Source organism: Enhydra lutris, unplaced genomic scaffold (assembly GCF_002288905.1).
Source record: "Enhydra lutris kenyoni isolate GAN:26980312 unplaced genomic scaffold, ASM228890v2 scaffoldscaffold12, whole genome shotgun sequence".
NCBI lineage: Eukaryota > Metazoa > Chordata > Mammalia > Carnivora > Mustelidae > Enhydra > Enhydra lutris.
The window spans coordinates 54,668,416-54,684,664 of record NW_019154096.1 but is presented as its reverse complement, the minus strand read 5'-3'; the positions used below and the strand labels follow the sequence as shown (position 1 = coordinate 54,684,664).

At 45.5% G+C, this 16,249-nt stretch overlaps 1 protein-coding gene across 1 annotated transcript in view; it reads left to right on the top strand.

Annotated features, from left to right (window-relative positions):
* Nucleotides 1–15,688, top strand: part of LOC111145282 (ADP ribosylation factor like GTPase 3) — a 33,875-nt gene extending 18,187 nt beyond the window's left edge. The window contains exons 4-6 of the mRNA XM_022500114.1: nucleotides 4,834–4,884; nucleotides 6,449–6,634; nucleotides 15,417–15,688. Of these exons, the coding sequence (XP_022355822.1) occupies nucleotides 4,834–4,884; nucleotides 6,449–6,634; nucleotides 15,417–15,464 (285 nt within the window). The 3' untranslated portion in view covers nucleotides 15,465–15,688. The remainder of the gene's footprint in view (nucleotides 1–4,833; nucleotides 4,885–6,448; nucleotides 6,635–15,416) is intronic.
* The last annotated feature ends 561 nt before the right edge of the window (nucleotides 15,689–16,249 follow it).

Below are 16,249 nucleotides of genomic sequence, written 5' to 3'. Positions count from 1 at the left end.
TGCTTAGACAGGGCTTTCCTTACTTCACAGTCATGGCCATTCACATTATGATGTTTTTGAATGACAGTCTTGTCTACAGAGTCATGGTCATCAGATACTACAAAAGCAACGCCTCTCCTCTTGCCATTGCCTCAGTCAATCATGATTTCGGTCACTTCTACTTTCCCATACTGTTCAAAATAATCTCTTAGGTGATGTTCTCCAGGGTCTTATTTCACGCCACCAACAAAAATCTTTTTCACACTTAAGTGGGCACCAGGCCTTTGAGAATCTTCTCTTGAGACAGCCCTGTTTGGTTCCACAACTCTTCCATCCACCTTATGTGGCCCCACCTTCATGGCTGCATCCATTTCCTCCACGTTGGCTTCCATGACAAACCCAAAGCCTCTGGAGCCCTTGGTGTTTGGCTCTCTCATTACCACACAGTCTGTAAGCATTCCCCATGGCTCAGGATGGCTCCTCAGACTCCCATCGGTTGTTTCAAAGCTCAGCTGTCCGATAAAGAGCCTCCATAGCGCTCCAGGCTCTTTGGGAGACTCTGACTTAGACATGACGGCAGTGGGAGGGGAGACTTTAAAGATGCTTACTTGGCGGCGCCCACGGGCAGAAAAAAATAATCCCAAGAAATTCTCACTTTAGAACAGGTGTTGACAAACCGATCCAGCCTGCCTCCTATTATCATGTAGCCTGTGAGCTAAGAATGGCTTTCACAGTTTTAAGTGGCTGGGTGGGGGGGGGGGGGGGTCAAAAGAATAAGATTTCATGACACATGAAAATAATATGAAATTTACAGTTCGGAGTCCATAAATAAAGAAGGATGGAACACAGCCACGTCCACTTGTTTATGGATTTTCTATGGTTGCTTTTGGACTGCAACAGCAAAGTTCAATAGTTAGGAAAGAGATGGTATAGGCCACAGAGCTTAAAATAATTACTTAAAAAATTACCTGACCCCTTATAGAAAAAGATTGACAAACCCCACTTTTGAGCATTAAATGGTTCTCTAGCGGTTTGAAAGAGTCAAGGCAACTCCTAAAAGTGCCAGTCATTCTCGGGGACGACGATATTGAGGACAGCCGACTTCAGCTTTAATAATTTGGGGGAAATGACTAAGAAATAAAACTTGAGGGGTCATAGAAGGGAGGGGATGGAATGTCTTCCATTTCTCTTAGACCAGAAGATAACAGCTTTTTGATAGATTAAAAATACAAAGTGTTTCAAGATATGGCCATATTACTTCTAAACTCTGTTTACTTTATTATCAGTTTTGTGTTCAGATGCAACATAATATAAACAAATTAACTATGTAATCGTTTCCATATCCAAAGTATAGAACACCAAGTGAGATGAATCTCAAACAGTCATCTCTTGTATTATTTCCATGATGTCACTCACACTTGAGCCTCAGTACTTCTAGAGCGCAAATAATTGAAAACCACATTACCCAGAAACCTCATTTGTCAGTTTCAGCTTCCCCTTAGACTTTTGCTGGAGCTGCCATATCAAGCCCACTTGTAAGTGTCATCCTTCTTTATCTCTGCCTACCCCTCCTGGGGAGAAATACTTAGGAGCAGTAAAATGGCCAAAAGGTGGCAGCAGGAGGGAAGAGGACCAGAATCAAGAGGAGAAACAAAGAGCCCTCCACTCACATGGTTGGATAACTAACTAGTCTCTGGATAATCTACAGTTGATTGAACTTTCATCAAGAAAAAATACTCTTGTCTAGCTCTTCCTCCCCCAACCAAATAAAAATTTCAAAGCAACTGCCACGAAAGATATGAATTGGCTTTGCTTAGGTAAAGCATCATTCTGAGTGCCATGGATTGTAACTTCATTTTAGAATAGCTTTATGAAACTTGATTTTTGAAAGTCCAAATTTTTTTTTAAAGATTTTATTTATTTATTTGACAGAGAGAGAGAGAGAGAGATCACAAGTAGGTAGAGAGGCAGGTGGTGGTGGGGGGGGGGAAGCAGGCTCCCTGCTGAGCAGAGAGCCCAGTGTGGCGCTCCATGCCAGGACCCTGAGATCATGACCTGAGCCGAAGGCAGAGGCTTAACCCTCTGAGCCACCCAGATGTCCCAAAAGTCCATAATTTTTAAAAAGTATTTTATGATTTAAGTAATCTCCACTCCATCTTGGGACTTGAACTCACAACCCCGAGATCAAGAGTCACAGGCTCCACCGACTGAGCCAGCCAGGTGCCCAGTCCATGTTTTAGGATCAGTCAGAAACACTAGAAATGTTTAACTTTCCCTGATAGTTTCAGAGTGGCTTTTTTTTTTTTTTTAAGATTTTATTTATTTATTTATTTGAGAGGGAGGGAAAGAGAGAGAGAATGATCGAGCAAGAGCACAAGAGCAGGGGGAGGGAGAAGCAGACTCCCTGCTGAGCAGGGAGCCAAATGTGGGGCTCAATCCCTGGACCTGGGATCCTGACCTGAGCTGAAGGCAGATGCTTAACCGACTGAGACACCAGGTGCCCCAGAGTTTGCTTGTTTGTTTGTTTGTTTTCATTAATACTTTGTTTTTAGATAAAGTTTCTTTAAAAATTTTTTACTTCACTAGATTAATAGCTATTTAAAAAAAAAAAAAAAAAAAGATAGGTTAACCTTATTCTCAGCTATTGACCAGAACAGATCCTTGGGTGAAAACGTGAAGACACTAGACAGCACTGGGTTGGCAGGTGACAGGAAGTAGAGAATGCCACTGCAGAAAAACAAACTTGTGGGATCACCAGAGATTGGCTTGTCTCTGTCTTGACTTTTTCACTTGGCCCTTATAATAAATGGGGTTGTTGTTTTACAGACTCTCTCCTAGAATTATTGTGTAGTAATTTTCAAATTTTATACAAGTTATGTGAGAAACATACTAAATGATAGAATTTATTTGCAGTTTAGGAAGATCCTCTTTTTTAATCTTTTTTTTTTTAAGTAAATTCTACCCCCAACCTGGGGCTCAGAATCATGACCCTGAGATCAAGAGTCACATGCCCTCCCAACAGAGCCAGCTAGGTGCCTCCTCCGTCTGAAACTTTTAATGAAAATGTTTCCATGAAATTTCTTGTCAAAGCAATAAGTAGCAAGTAATTTAGCAATTTTAAGTTAAAAATGTCTTCTCATTCACCTTTGGACTCTCGTATTTGGTGATCTTTCTTGTCTGTGATTAAACCACCTTTCCATTCCTCCTTTCTCTCGAATTATGTTTTGTCATATCAAACATCAATTTCTTTTTTTTTTCTTTTTTAAGATCTTTATTTTTATTTGTCAGAGAGAGAGGGAGAGGTAGGCAGAGGGAGAAGCAGACTCCCCACTGAGCAAGGAGCCTGATACAGAACTCAATCCCAGGACCCTGGGATCACGACCTGAGCCAAAGGCAGATGCTTAACCACTGAGCCTCCCAGGCATCCTGTTTTGTGTTGTTTTAGGTGAATATGCTCTTTTAAAGGAGTATTTTCATAATACCATTAGTTTAATAGCAATTTTAAATTCTTTAAAGAAAGTTTACAAATTTGATAATTTTTAAGAGTAGCAACTGGGAAAGCATTTAATATGCTGTTTAATGGAAAAAAAAAAGGGGGGGCCTACAAGGGGCACCTGGCTGGCTCAGGGTCATGAGTTTGAGTCCCACATGGGGGTACAGATTACTTAAATAAATAATATTTTTTTAAAAGGCTGACAAAATTATATCTATAATTTTCTTTTTTAATTATGAAGAAGAATTCGAAGGGAACTTTCACAAGAAATTAAAATAATTAATGTGTTTGAGTTCTATAACTATAGATGATTTTTCTCCTTTGGTCTTACTTCATTTCCCTTATTGTTATTATAGGATGTTATTTATGCAATTAATAAAATTCAGGAATGGGAAAGAAAGCTTGGGATTTATAATTTACAGTGACTCTTGAGACTTCTCTTACTTCTGGCAAAGCCTATGCCCTTGCTATTTCCAGTACTTGATCTTAACCTCCCAGGAAGCCTGAGAAGGTGGGAATGGAATGGAGATCAGGGAGTCTCCTACCTTGGCCCCTGAAGTCAGCATACAGTTAATACTGCAGAATGTACTTTCAGAGCCATGATGCTCCAGGACTACGGTATTTGTAAGTGCCTCGAGACACCATTCCTTCCCGACAATTTGGGAAGCAGAACAGCAGAGTGCTCAAGAGCACCTGTGGACTTTACTCCCAGGTAGGCCTGAGTTTGAATCCCACGCAGATGCCTGGGTGAATCCCAGTCTTGTTAGAACTTGGGCAGAGGGGCAACTGGGTGGCTCAGTGGGTTAAGCCTCTGCCTTAAGCTCAGGTCATGATCCCAGGATCCCTGGGATTGGGCTCCCTGCTCAGCGGGAAGCCTGCTTCTCCCTTTCGCACTCCCCCTGCTTGTGTTCCCTCTCTCACTGTCTCTATCAAATAAAAAATAAATAATTTTTTTTAAAAAGAACTTGGGCATAATACTTAATTTCTTTGGCTTATGTTTATCTATGTATAAAATGGGAAAATAATGAAATCTCTCATAAAGTCATAACGAGAATTAATAGAGTAAATCTGAGCAAGAATGTTCAGTGAATACACAATAAATGTTCCTATTTTTATGCTTCTTGGCTCTCCTGACATCTACTTTGGAGCTTTGCTGGAAATATTTTCTGGGTAGCCCCCTTTAATCAATCCATCAATCAATCAATTAGTGTATTTTGCATCCATAGATGAGGTAAGAGTTTTCAGCTCAGTTTCCGTTTGTTGTGCTAATGAGAAATCTGCTTGGGGATCCTCTGCTCCTTCTGCAGAAGCTGCCCTGTCTTCTCTGTTTATTAAAGTAACCTTCTCCTTTTACTTTACAGATCTATGTAATTGACAGTGCAGACAGAAAAAGATTTGAAGAGACGGGTCAGGTAAATAATTCTTCTGTTGAGATGTTTTCCAAATAACTAGGTATTCATTAATCTACCCTGTAAATGTATGAGAGCAAGGGAGGCATTTTTTTGTTTAACCTTTGCAGTTTAAACAAAAAAGTCATTCTGGCAAGCAAGCAAAAATACCAGTTGCCCAAAAAAAAAAAAAAAAAAAAAAAAATTGCAAAAAATTTAAAGAAAAAGAGGTTGCCTTCAAGGAAATCAGTTGAGAATCCTTTAAACTATTTTTTTGATTACAGCCTTTTAGTTTTAGTCAGATAAACAAGATATAAGCAAATGGAACTTACCACCATGCTCAAAAGTTCAGGTTTCTTCCCAGGCCACTTAGACATGAACCCAGAGGAACAATTCACTTGTCATTTCTATGTACATTTTCAACAGCAGCTTAATTGATCCGAGGGTACCTCTGACAAATTTGAAGGGATGGGAGGAAACATGCAAGCCAAGACTAAGCCGCCCTTGTTCACAAGCCAAGAGATAGACTTTGAACCCAAATATGGCTTCACATGCACAGTACATGTCAACATGATTACACGGTGAGATTTGTGTACACAGTTTTAAAGAGAGAAGCAGTGGACATCACCATTTTACCCAGACAGAGTATACTGATAAGAAGCAAGGAGTAGAATGACCTTTTTAGAGAGGTGTGCAGGGGCTTGGCCTGTATCCTCAACTGCCACAGGTGGCCTTCCAAAGGTAGCATTCCCCATGTTTATGTCCCCTTTCCCTGAAAATTAGTTTGAGAACTCCTTTCCATACCTTGATGACTTCTTTATCATCACTTGGGTGAAGCAATGCCAAACACGAGCTTAGAGGTAAGAGTTGTTAATAGGATGATATGCCTCTTGAACCCCCAGTTCTCTTGGACAGCTCAAGTGTCCCAAGCAGCAGAAATGTGAGTTGAGTAGGGAAGAGGTGGGTCCCCATAAGTAAATACACACCATTTCCTATGCTGATTGCAGACGGAATTAACATACAGCTAGGACCCCAAGCAATAACCAAACATCAGACGCTTGGCCAGACGGACTAAAGATAGTTATTTTAGGATGTGAGTTTGATGACATGCGGTGCACATGCATGCATGCTTTGAAGGTACAGATTGATGAAGCAGCATTATAATCTCCAGAGTCATTGTTATTTTCAGTGTAAAATGTGTGTGTCCTATTTGCGTGTGCGCGCATGCGTTGAAAGTCATTTGCAGATCACAACCTTCAGTAAGTTTTAAATCTCTATCCACAACATATGTTCTCCTTTGAACAGTGTTTCTGAGGGTATGATCTCTGCATCCATGGCAGAGCCATTTGCGGAGTGTGTTGAAATGCAGATTCCTTGGCCCTACCTCAGCCTTTCCAAATTCAGCATCTCTGGGGTAGGCCCAGGAATCTGCCAGGGAATTCTTCCCCAGGCTCAAGTTTGAGAACCATTGCCCTTAGAAGTTGCTAGTTGATCAGCTTAACACTTCTGTGTTTTTCTAGTTGGAAGTACATGGTTAAATATCATAGATTTCATCCTTCCCTTCCCATCCATTCCCGAAATGATCCAGGAACTAGCTGAATTACTGGAGGAAGAAAAGCTAAGTTGTGTGCCAGTGCTCATCTTTGCTAACAAGCAGGATTTGCTCACGGCAGCCCCTGCCTCTGAAATTGCAGAAGGACTAAACCTGCACACCATCCGAGACCGCGTCTGGCAGATCCAGTCCTGCTCAGCTCTCACGGGAGAGGGCGTTCAGGTGAGATTACCAGAAGGCTTGGTTACCTGGCAATATGGCACCCAACCAACGTAGTCTGTCTCCTTGGTTGAGCTGAGCTAGATAGAAAAAGATATGAAACCAATAGCCTTTGATTGGCAGACGAACCGCTCCAGGATGTGAAAGGCATGGAGGAGTTTGGTTCTTTTTTACTTAGCAACCAAACTGATAATCATCAACTATTCCAGGAAAGCCGCTGATGAACCACCCCACACGAGGGACAAACTACCCCACTGGGTAGGAGGTCAGAACAGAAGACCTTCGAAGATGCTTTCTAACTAGGATTCTTTGATGACTGGTTGGGGGTTTTGTGTTGTATCTAATATTATGGATGCTAAGTGCTTGTGCTCCCAAGGTAACGGCCGTCAACAGTCGTGCACACCAGTTATCCTAGAAGTGTTTTGATTTTTCTCTTGGCTAACTCCCCTGCCCTCAGGGCTGGTGTCTCTTTCCTGCTACTTCATGTTGGTTTCCCACCGGGAGGCTTCTGCTGACAGAAAGCCCCATGCTTTATACCAAGGAACTATAAACCAGAGGAACAGTCTCCCCCCTCATTTGATATTAATTTAGGGCAGAAAATGGTTGTATCCCAGCTACCTGAGAGCCTGCATCCTCAAAGAATGAGAAACCATTTCAGCTCTGATGCTTCCCACCAAGCAGCCTCGAACCAGCTGAGACGTAGGGCTACTTCTTTATTCTGGAGCCCCAGCATGCCGACATGCCTCAATTTAAACATCTGGTGTACCTGCCAGGGAAGTGGCCCGGTGCTTCGAGAAGCAGACAGTCCTGCTCCAGGGTGCTGGGGGGGGGGATTAGCAACATCTGAAGGAACGGAGTCTTCCCCCCACTGCCATATGGCGGGTGTCAGAACCACATGGCCAGTTTGCTTGTCTCTCAACTTGGTTCAGGCAATTTGCTTCTCCGTTTTTGTCCTGCAGCCTCTTTCCATTTCCCTTCTAATGCTCTTCGTCCCTCTCTCCTAAGACATTTGACATTGATTGGTCTTTAAACTGCCTGACTGCTTTTATCTCAATCAAATAATCACTTCCAAGAATTATCTCAGTTGTTCCATCTGTTTGCTGCTTTGGCTTTTTTCTTTTTGTTACACAAACAGCTGGAGCCTGCTTCTGTGCTTGGCCTCTAGATCCGAGGGCCCAGCAGTCCGCACTGGCCGCGCCTCCTCCTCCAGGCTCCTCAGTACCTGCACCCTCAGAAGCTCTCTGTGCACGTGTGTGCGTTGTGGGGGCTGTCAGGTAGCTAGAGAGGTGCTCTGCTGCGTCCCCAGAATCCTCAGATGCCAGAGCTTTGTGGGTCTCTGTGAGGTTTAGGTTCGGGAAGGGTCAGCTGTTCAGCCTTCGTATTTCCTTCCGTCCTAGACTCTGGCTATAAAAGTAATGTACTCTCATTGTGAATCATGTACAAGTATATAAAACTAAAAACTGAAAAGTTCTTTCCTCTCTCCCCTAATCCCACTCGACAAAGGAACTGATCACACGAGTAGTTTTTTTCTTCTCAAGCCTCCTCTCCAAAATTGCAGTCACATATGTGATTATATTTCTACCAGGTTTCAAATTAACTGCATTTTTCAGCTTACTTTACAAGCTAGTCCAACGAGTATACTACAGCCCAGCATGTTTTTGATAGGTAAACTCTCATCTTTTTATTTAGCTTCTCACTTAAAAAAAGAAACCCAAGTTTTGCCTAAGGCAGCTCCCTGGATTGTGCATAAAATGGTATTCATGAGGCCTGAGGTTATTTTGGTGAGGAGGCGGCCCAGGAAAGGATAATAGCTTTCTTGTGTTCATACAAACTACCTCAGGAAGAGGATTCTGCCTCTCTGAATGGTTTAGAACACAAACACAGAAAGTAGAGACCAGGGGTGCCTGGGTGGCTCAGTTGGTAGCGTGTGGGACTCTTGATCTTGGGGTTGTGAGTTTGAGCCCCATGTTGGGTGTAGATAACAAAAATTTTTTTAAAAAGCAAAGTAGAAAATGTCTTGAGTTGCAGACTCCAAAGGTAGTACTAGAGAAAATACGTGTTTTGTGCATAATCCTGAGAAAAAGGGACTTGACAGCTCTGTAATCTTCTTCACTGGGCCAGAGTGTTGAAAGGAAGAAAAAGCAAAGCTGAAATTAACAGTGAGGCTCTTGTTTTCTTCAGCCAGCCTTAGTGATGTCAAAAGGAGGGCTAGAGTTATCTAGAATCAGCATTTACAGTGTTGGCATTCAAGTCAAGGGTGCTTCTTCAGAGGAGCCTGGAGATTGGGAGGGAGCATTGCTCATTGTGTGCCCCGAGTGCAGGCCCCACTGCCCCACTCCAGTCTAGCAGAGAGTAGGAGGGTGGAGAGATCTGTGTTCTTGGCTGTGTCACCCACCATGGAAGTGGAGTTCCCTTTATGCCAAAAAAGAGGCAGTGAGCTCTCAGACTGAGGGTGGGGGTTGGCAAGGGAGGGCTTTAAAATCAACCAGTTTGAATCAAGTGAGATGTCATGTGTGGTTTGATTTTGTGCAGAAAGTTCTTCTCAGATCAGGGGCCTTCAGCAACCAGGTTCACAGGAAGTGATATCAAGAGAGATACAACAAAGAACTGTGAACAAGAAAAATAACGATTTTATATGGAGGAGAAATAGTTTGAAGGTCACTTAATTAGTTTAGTAGATAGTACCATGGTGTATAGAATTGGGTAGTTAAGACTGGGATTTCAAGGTTAATGAGATTAGATTATGGTTAATAGAATGATATAAATTTAGAGAATTTAACCATTATTTGAAATGGGTTATTTAATAAAAATGTTAATTAAGAAGGGAATCTGCCGTCTATTGTCCTTTAATGGTAACCTTTGGGGACTGGAGAAAGGTCGGAGAGTTTTCTGTGGAAATGCTTTTTTCACTGTGAGGCACTGATTGACCATGTCCATCCCTCAGGTAATGCCTCTGACCTGAGGTCCTGCCCACTCAGCCAGTTTCTTACTTTTCACTTTAAAAAGAGTAACTTACTTGGAATTCTTTTCCTGCATTGCTTAGTTCAAGTGTAGGCCTTTAATGACTCAGATTAATTAAGGCTTTAACTATTCCTCGGAATGAAAGACGTCACTCGAAAAATGTCCATAAGATTACTTTCAGGCATGGATACTCTGTAATAATTACTAGAATTCCCTTATCCCTATTTCATCCTCCCATTCTACCCTCCACTCTTCGACCCACCGCCCCCTGAATGCTGGTCAGTAATGGGGGACCCTCCCAAGATGATAGACATTAAATGGGTCAAGTAACATCTGGCCCCACAGCTCTAATGAGCCTGAAAGAAAATGTACCAAGGTTTTTTAAAAAGACCTGGGATTTCTGTTACAGTGTCAGGTGTTCAGAGACAGTGTCCCTATTTGCATTGTGTTTGGGTGTATGTGTTCCATCTAAATGCATCTGTGAGACGTGTCTCAGACCGATAAGTGGCACCATCGGGTGGGTGAGCGGAGCAGCGGCCACGGGTCTGCGCGATGGTGCGCCAAACCCTCTGGACTGAGAGGGCACATGCGTCGCTTCTCCTTAGCGAAGTAGCTGCAACACAGGATTTCAGATTATGGAAGTTTGTGATTCTGGGCAATGATCTGAGGTTCTTGTTCTCCCGGCTCTTCTGAAGGCAAATAAGTATGTGCGGTCCATGTGGTTCGACAGCCCCTGCTCTGGGTGTGGAAAAGGGCTTCTGAGGGCTTCGTGAGAGTTCAGAACAGGTCTTTGTTTGGCTGATTAATGGCGAGGAGGAGGCCAGCCATATGTGATTGAAGCAGGTTTTCATAGGAAACTGTCAAGAGCGGAGCTCAGGTAAATGGCACTAAAAACTGGAGGAGACACTAGTCTTGGAAACTCTGTCCTGCTGAGAGGCCCATAGTCCAGAGGAGTGATCAGAAAAGACCCAGTTACGTCAAGTAGCTGAATGCAGAGAGGAGAAACTGAAATACATCTGGGGAAATCTGCAGCCCCCTCGGCTAGACTGCCTTCCAGACATAGGGGCAGCCGCCCTCCGGCCCCTTGGGGCTCGGCCCTGCCCCAGTGCATAGCATGTAACTCCAGAACGCTCTTCTTTCCCCTTCGTGTACAGAAAATGATGAACAAAGCATCTGGCTCAGAGCCAGAGAAAGATAGAGGAATTGATCCCTCTTCCACTTACAAACCCGAACTGGAACCCCTTAGCACGGCTCTCCTCTGCTCTCGCAGTTTCAGGTGGCTGAAGATATTCCCTCTCTACAATACCCATGTGTTTAATTAAAATTATACTGGATTAGAATTTCCCTTCAAAGCAGAGATCGGCAGTTTCGGCCTGGCCTCTAGCCTCAGTCATCACAAGCCCACACCAGTAGCTCTGAGCGCAGGTTTCCCTACGGATTGCTCTCTGTACCCTCCACCTGATGCTCACCTTCTCTCCCACATCTCTCCCACATTCCCCATCTTCCTGCTCCAAACAGGAGTAAGCCGACTCAGTCATCTCACGGACGCAGAAAGGACCCCCAGTAACCTGAGCCCCACGAGCGCTTTGCACATGGCCACTAAACAGTCACTAGCCAAGTTTTTGGGTTTTGTTTCTTTTAACCTTGATCTAGGGGACTTTGCCCTTAATAAGCCAACAGGATTTCAATATTTTAAAAAACGACATTCACCACTTCTTTCTAAAGCCTGACATCAGTTATTTTTGACTCCAGTGTACATGGAACTGCTTATCTACAAGTCAGACCTCAGGGTTATTTTTAAATTTTCAAACCTCTCTGTAGACTAAGAAAGCAAACTCAGAACATGTGATTTTGTTACCTCTCTGGTGCAGTACCTTTGTCACCAGAAAAAAAGTATTAATAGTGAGCAATATTTTACGTCCACTGCCTCCAGCTGCTCCTTGACCCTGGAAGCCCCGTGACATGATGGGATAGGCTGTGATGCTCAGCAGGGGTCTGAGCACCTTGTCATCTTAAAGCAATTATTCATGTGACCATGTGGTCCTCGTGGCATTTAAAACCAGGCCTACCCAACCATGGCTACTGCTTCTTCCTTCCAACCATCCACAGTGATGGATGCATGGTAGAAAGACCAAGTTCAAAGGAGCAATGCAGTCAGAAGCCGCTCTTCCCATAGAAAGGGGCATTGTGGGGCACCTGGGTGGCTCAGACGGTTAAGTGTCTGCCTTCAGCTCAGGTCAGGATCCCGGGATGGAGCCTTGCATTGGGCTCCTTGCTCAGTGGGGAGCCTGCTTCTCCCTTTCCCTTTGCTGCCCCGAAACCACCACCACCCGCCCCCGCTTGTGTGCGCGCATGCTCTCTTTCTTACAAATACAGTTAAAAAAAGAAAGGGGCATCGCACCTTCAGTCTTGGACGGGACTCCTACATTTCCAGCCATATGGTTAGGGGCAGCCTTGTATTTTTCCCAGGGTTTATCTTAGGGAATAATATCAGGACATAGTAAAATGTAAGATTTTTTTCCTTTTGCCATGATGCTAAACAAAGCTCAGTATTTGAGGTTCAAGGACTCTCTTTAGTCTCTATTATTGAATTGAAGCTAATCAATTCAAATTGGGTTTCAGCAAGGTTGATCAGGAGTGGGTGCGGGGGAGGACTGCACCTGCCCTAAGATGGTCATCCCAGGACAAAGATCAAATGTGCAGAAATTTGGTCAAACGAGTTTTTAACAATAAAGGTTCAACCACTAAACAAACCTATGAGTTCATTTCCTTCTCTGGAGGCAGAGACAGCAGTAACCTACTTCAGGTAGACAGTCACCTTTCCTCAGTCATCCTTTTTCAAAAAAACAAGGCCTTGCCAAATTCAGGCAAGGGCCATGGGGTGCACTGGTGAACTTGCGGAGTGGAGGATCCCTCATCCGTTTCTCCAAGGGGCGCGGCCCCTGCAGGCGGTGATCTGGCAGACAGTCATCTGCGGGGATCTCGCAGCAAGGGACGTGTGCAGGCTTCCATCTGCAACCCGGGAATCTTGAGAGCTAAGTAACCAAAACAGCCTCTGAGACCTTCCAAGCGGCCGCACAGCTGTGCAGGGTGCCTGGCTGGGGGTTCCGGCCCTGTATCAGCAAGAAGCTGGTGAGGACAGAGCAGGATTGCTCCCTTTCCCAGCCGCAGGGCAATGCCCGCCTTGTCTCGGGCCGTGCGTTCACCGAGCTGGGGCGCTGCCTGAAGAGCACAGGTGCGGGAGCTGTGGCCACGTTCATGGCCTGCCTCTGCCTCCCATGATTCTGTGTCCCCACTTCCTCCTCCGGACTGTGGATGTTATAACAGTACCTACTCCACAGCGCTGTTACGAGGATTCATTTCAAAGATACAAGTTCAGTGTCTGCCCTAGGCCTGGCACCCGGATACCACACTAGGTTCTGTAAACACAACCTCAGTCCGACCAGTCAGGGCCAGTCCGACTATGACCAGTCGGGCCAGTCCGACCCGGCCCCCGTCGCAGGGCTCCCAGACACCACCACTGTCCTTCCTTCCCAGGGGGCAACATGGCCCAGCTTGTCCCTGCTTTGACTCGAGGCCTCATCCCTGGTAACTACGGCCTCCCCGACACCTCTTACCTCCAGCTCGGGTTCTCGGGGTAATGACAGGAAAGGGACCACTCCCCAACCTCCAGACACTTCGGACCAGGGCAGCCTCCGAGAGCCAGCGCAGCCACAGGCCTCGGGCCCTGTTAATCTCCCCGGGCCTCCCACACTCCTTCAGGTTACAGTTGACAGCTGCGGAGACCCAGGGCCCGGCAGGTCAGCTGGTGGGGACTGACCTCTGAGCGCCCTCTGTTGGCCAGACTGTGGCGGGAAGGGCTTTGCCACCCCAGGCCCTTGCTCACATCTGGAAGACACTGCCTCGCAGCAGGGCTCGGTGGTTTAAATCCCCTCCACCCCCATCACAGATACCCAGGAAGAAGCTGCCCCTCACCCTCCACATGCTGCTTTGGGTTCCTGCAGCTGAGTAAATATTTTTCCTATCTCTGACTGCATTCATGTTCAGTAACATATAATAAAAGAACCCCCCCCAATAATCAGCCACAAACCGAGAGGAAAAATTGCCATTCGTGTAGTGTGGGAACACAGTTCTCGATTTCTCTGAGTGGACGATTTGATAAAATCTGCAAGTCTCTTTGGAGGAGAAAATACCGAGGTGTACACCTTGGATAGTGTTTGTCCGGGTTCCTGAAGGTGGAAAGGGCTGCACAAGTGCTGAGCTGTTCAGCTTCGAAGGCAAAGGGAAGATGGTTATCTCCTTCATCCCTCTTTTATTTGTAAAATCTTTTTTGTCTCCTGGCAGGTGATCATTTTTTTTTTCCTGGAAACCAATTAGCTACTAAAATTAAACATGCTTCTCTTTAAATTAATCCTTTTCATAAAATGGTCTTCAAATTGGCCTCCGCTTTTCACAGTAAGTAGCTGACCCAGTTGTAACTGGAGACGCATTGGGAGTCCACCTTTCTCCCACCTCGGCATCCTCCTACCCTTGCCCCCACTGTTGCCAGATGCTGTCCACCTTTGGGCTTTGGGCGGTGGCCAGCCACATCTTGGCAAACGCCCTAAGGTCTGCCCTGGGACAGCCAATGGATTATCTGGTTCTCCTGCCCAAGTGCTCTGATGGCAACTGGCAGAGTTTTAATCACTGTAAATTCAGGTTATGGTCAGATTAGCCAGGAGATAGGATGCCTGCTGGTTGTTTTGCAGTGATGTATTGTTTACGGGATTAATGCTCCGAATGGCCAAGGGTGTCAGCTGATATTTATTACTTTAAGCTGTCTCAGCTGTTCAGGTTCAACTCCTAGCTCCATGGTCACAGGAAATGAGGGCTCTGCATGTCGTGTATGCCCCGAGATGGGCAAATGCAGCCGGAACCTCAGCGAGTAGGTGTCACAGATGCAGAGGAAAGGGATTGGCCGCAGGAGCCTCCTTTGGTTTTGTTCCGGGCTTCCAAGGGAAGTCCGCACACCCCTGAAGGTTGGAGAGGCTCTGGGGAAAGGGAGAGCATTCAGGGATGGCTCCAGAGGGGGTTGAAAAGGAGGTCACCGCTGCCAGGCCTGGCATCCACGAGAAAGCACGCTGCCTGCCAGGTGGCTGTAGGCATTGTGTGATTTTTTACCCCCGTCCCTCTGCAGCCTTCTAAGAGAGGACACTTTCAAGGTCACTGTGCCTTTAAGGGAACCTTCTCCCCAGTCCCTCAGCTTGGTAGTGCTTAAAGCTGCAAGAATCAGGCCGGCCCTGTGAAACCTGTGTGTAGTGCTGCACGAAGAGAAATAAGGCACATTGCCCCAGTGTGTGTCTAGTAACACACACTGCAGTTGGTTTGTTTTTCCGAAAAAATTTAATTTAACCCAAGTGTACACTGTCACACTGTAAACACACTGGGGCACCAGAAGGGTGGCTTATTGAATTTAATGCCCTGGCAAAGGTCAGCTTTTAGAAAAAGCCAAAAATGGCTGGAATCTCTGATAGCTCTTCAGTCAGGCCTTGGATCGAGGCAGATGTGTTTATTTTTTCAGAGGGAGTTCCTGAGGACCCATCTCAAGTTCACACACTGGGCACTCCCCCTCCCATCTTCTTCCTGTGCTCTCAGAGGCCCCCCTTCTCCTCCCCAGGAGGCCACTGTCCCTGGTCACCCAGGTGGGCCCCTGGGCCAAGCAAACTCCCTGGAGCTCGGGGTTGGGGTGAGAGGACCCAGGGGCCCCCCACTCCCCACCCCAGCTTGAGTGTGTGGTGCCTTTCTTACAACTAACACTGCCTTTCTCTGCTCATTTCCCTCTAAGGACGGCATGAACTGGGTCTGCAAAAATGTCAACGCAAAGAAGAAATAAAATCTAGCTGAACGGAGAGACGCAGGAGCTGCGGGAGCTGAATTCTGTCCTGAAAAACACTAATTTGCTGCTTTCTGACCAAATGTTTTTCCATCTGTGTACAGCTACAGTTGTTTGAAGAGAGGGAAGAACACAGTTTAAAAAGAATCCCCATTCCAGCAGTAGATTTAACTGATCTCTGAGGTTCAGTATCATTTTTCAAATAAAGGAATTATATTATTTCCTCTGCATAATTGAAATCGTATTAAATGTCTCAAAGCACATGATTAGAAAATGAGATCTTTTAAATGAGCAAGAGATTACATTGCAGTTTAGACAATTCCAGTGGGCTTTTTTCTTTCGGAAAAAAAAAAGAAAGAAAAGAAAGGAAAAGAGGAAGAAGCAGCTTATGGTGCATTCATTTATTTCCTGACCTGTCCCTAACATCCCTTCCTACGCACACCCCCTTCCCCCGCCGCCATGGTTCTGAAACCACAGACCGCGTTTGTTGGGTGTTTTTACTGGTGCTGGGCAGTGAATTTTACCGTCACCAACCAAGCTAGGCTGGGAAGCGGCTGGTGGGGGGAGGGGAGGGATAGCAGATGATTAAACCATCTTGTCATTCAGGTAGGAGACTGTATACGGAATCCTCACCCTAGGTGGGGGGGAACCTTTCTTATAAACAAGTCACCACAGAAACATACCTCGTCCCCACCCCCTTCCCCCCCGGCCAGCCACACAGGGAAGCGAATTCTTAGGACTTTTGACAGTAATGACATCTGGAATGTAGGGAGAGGTGGGAGGTT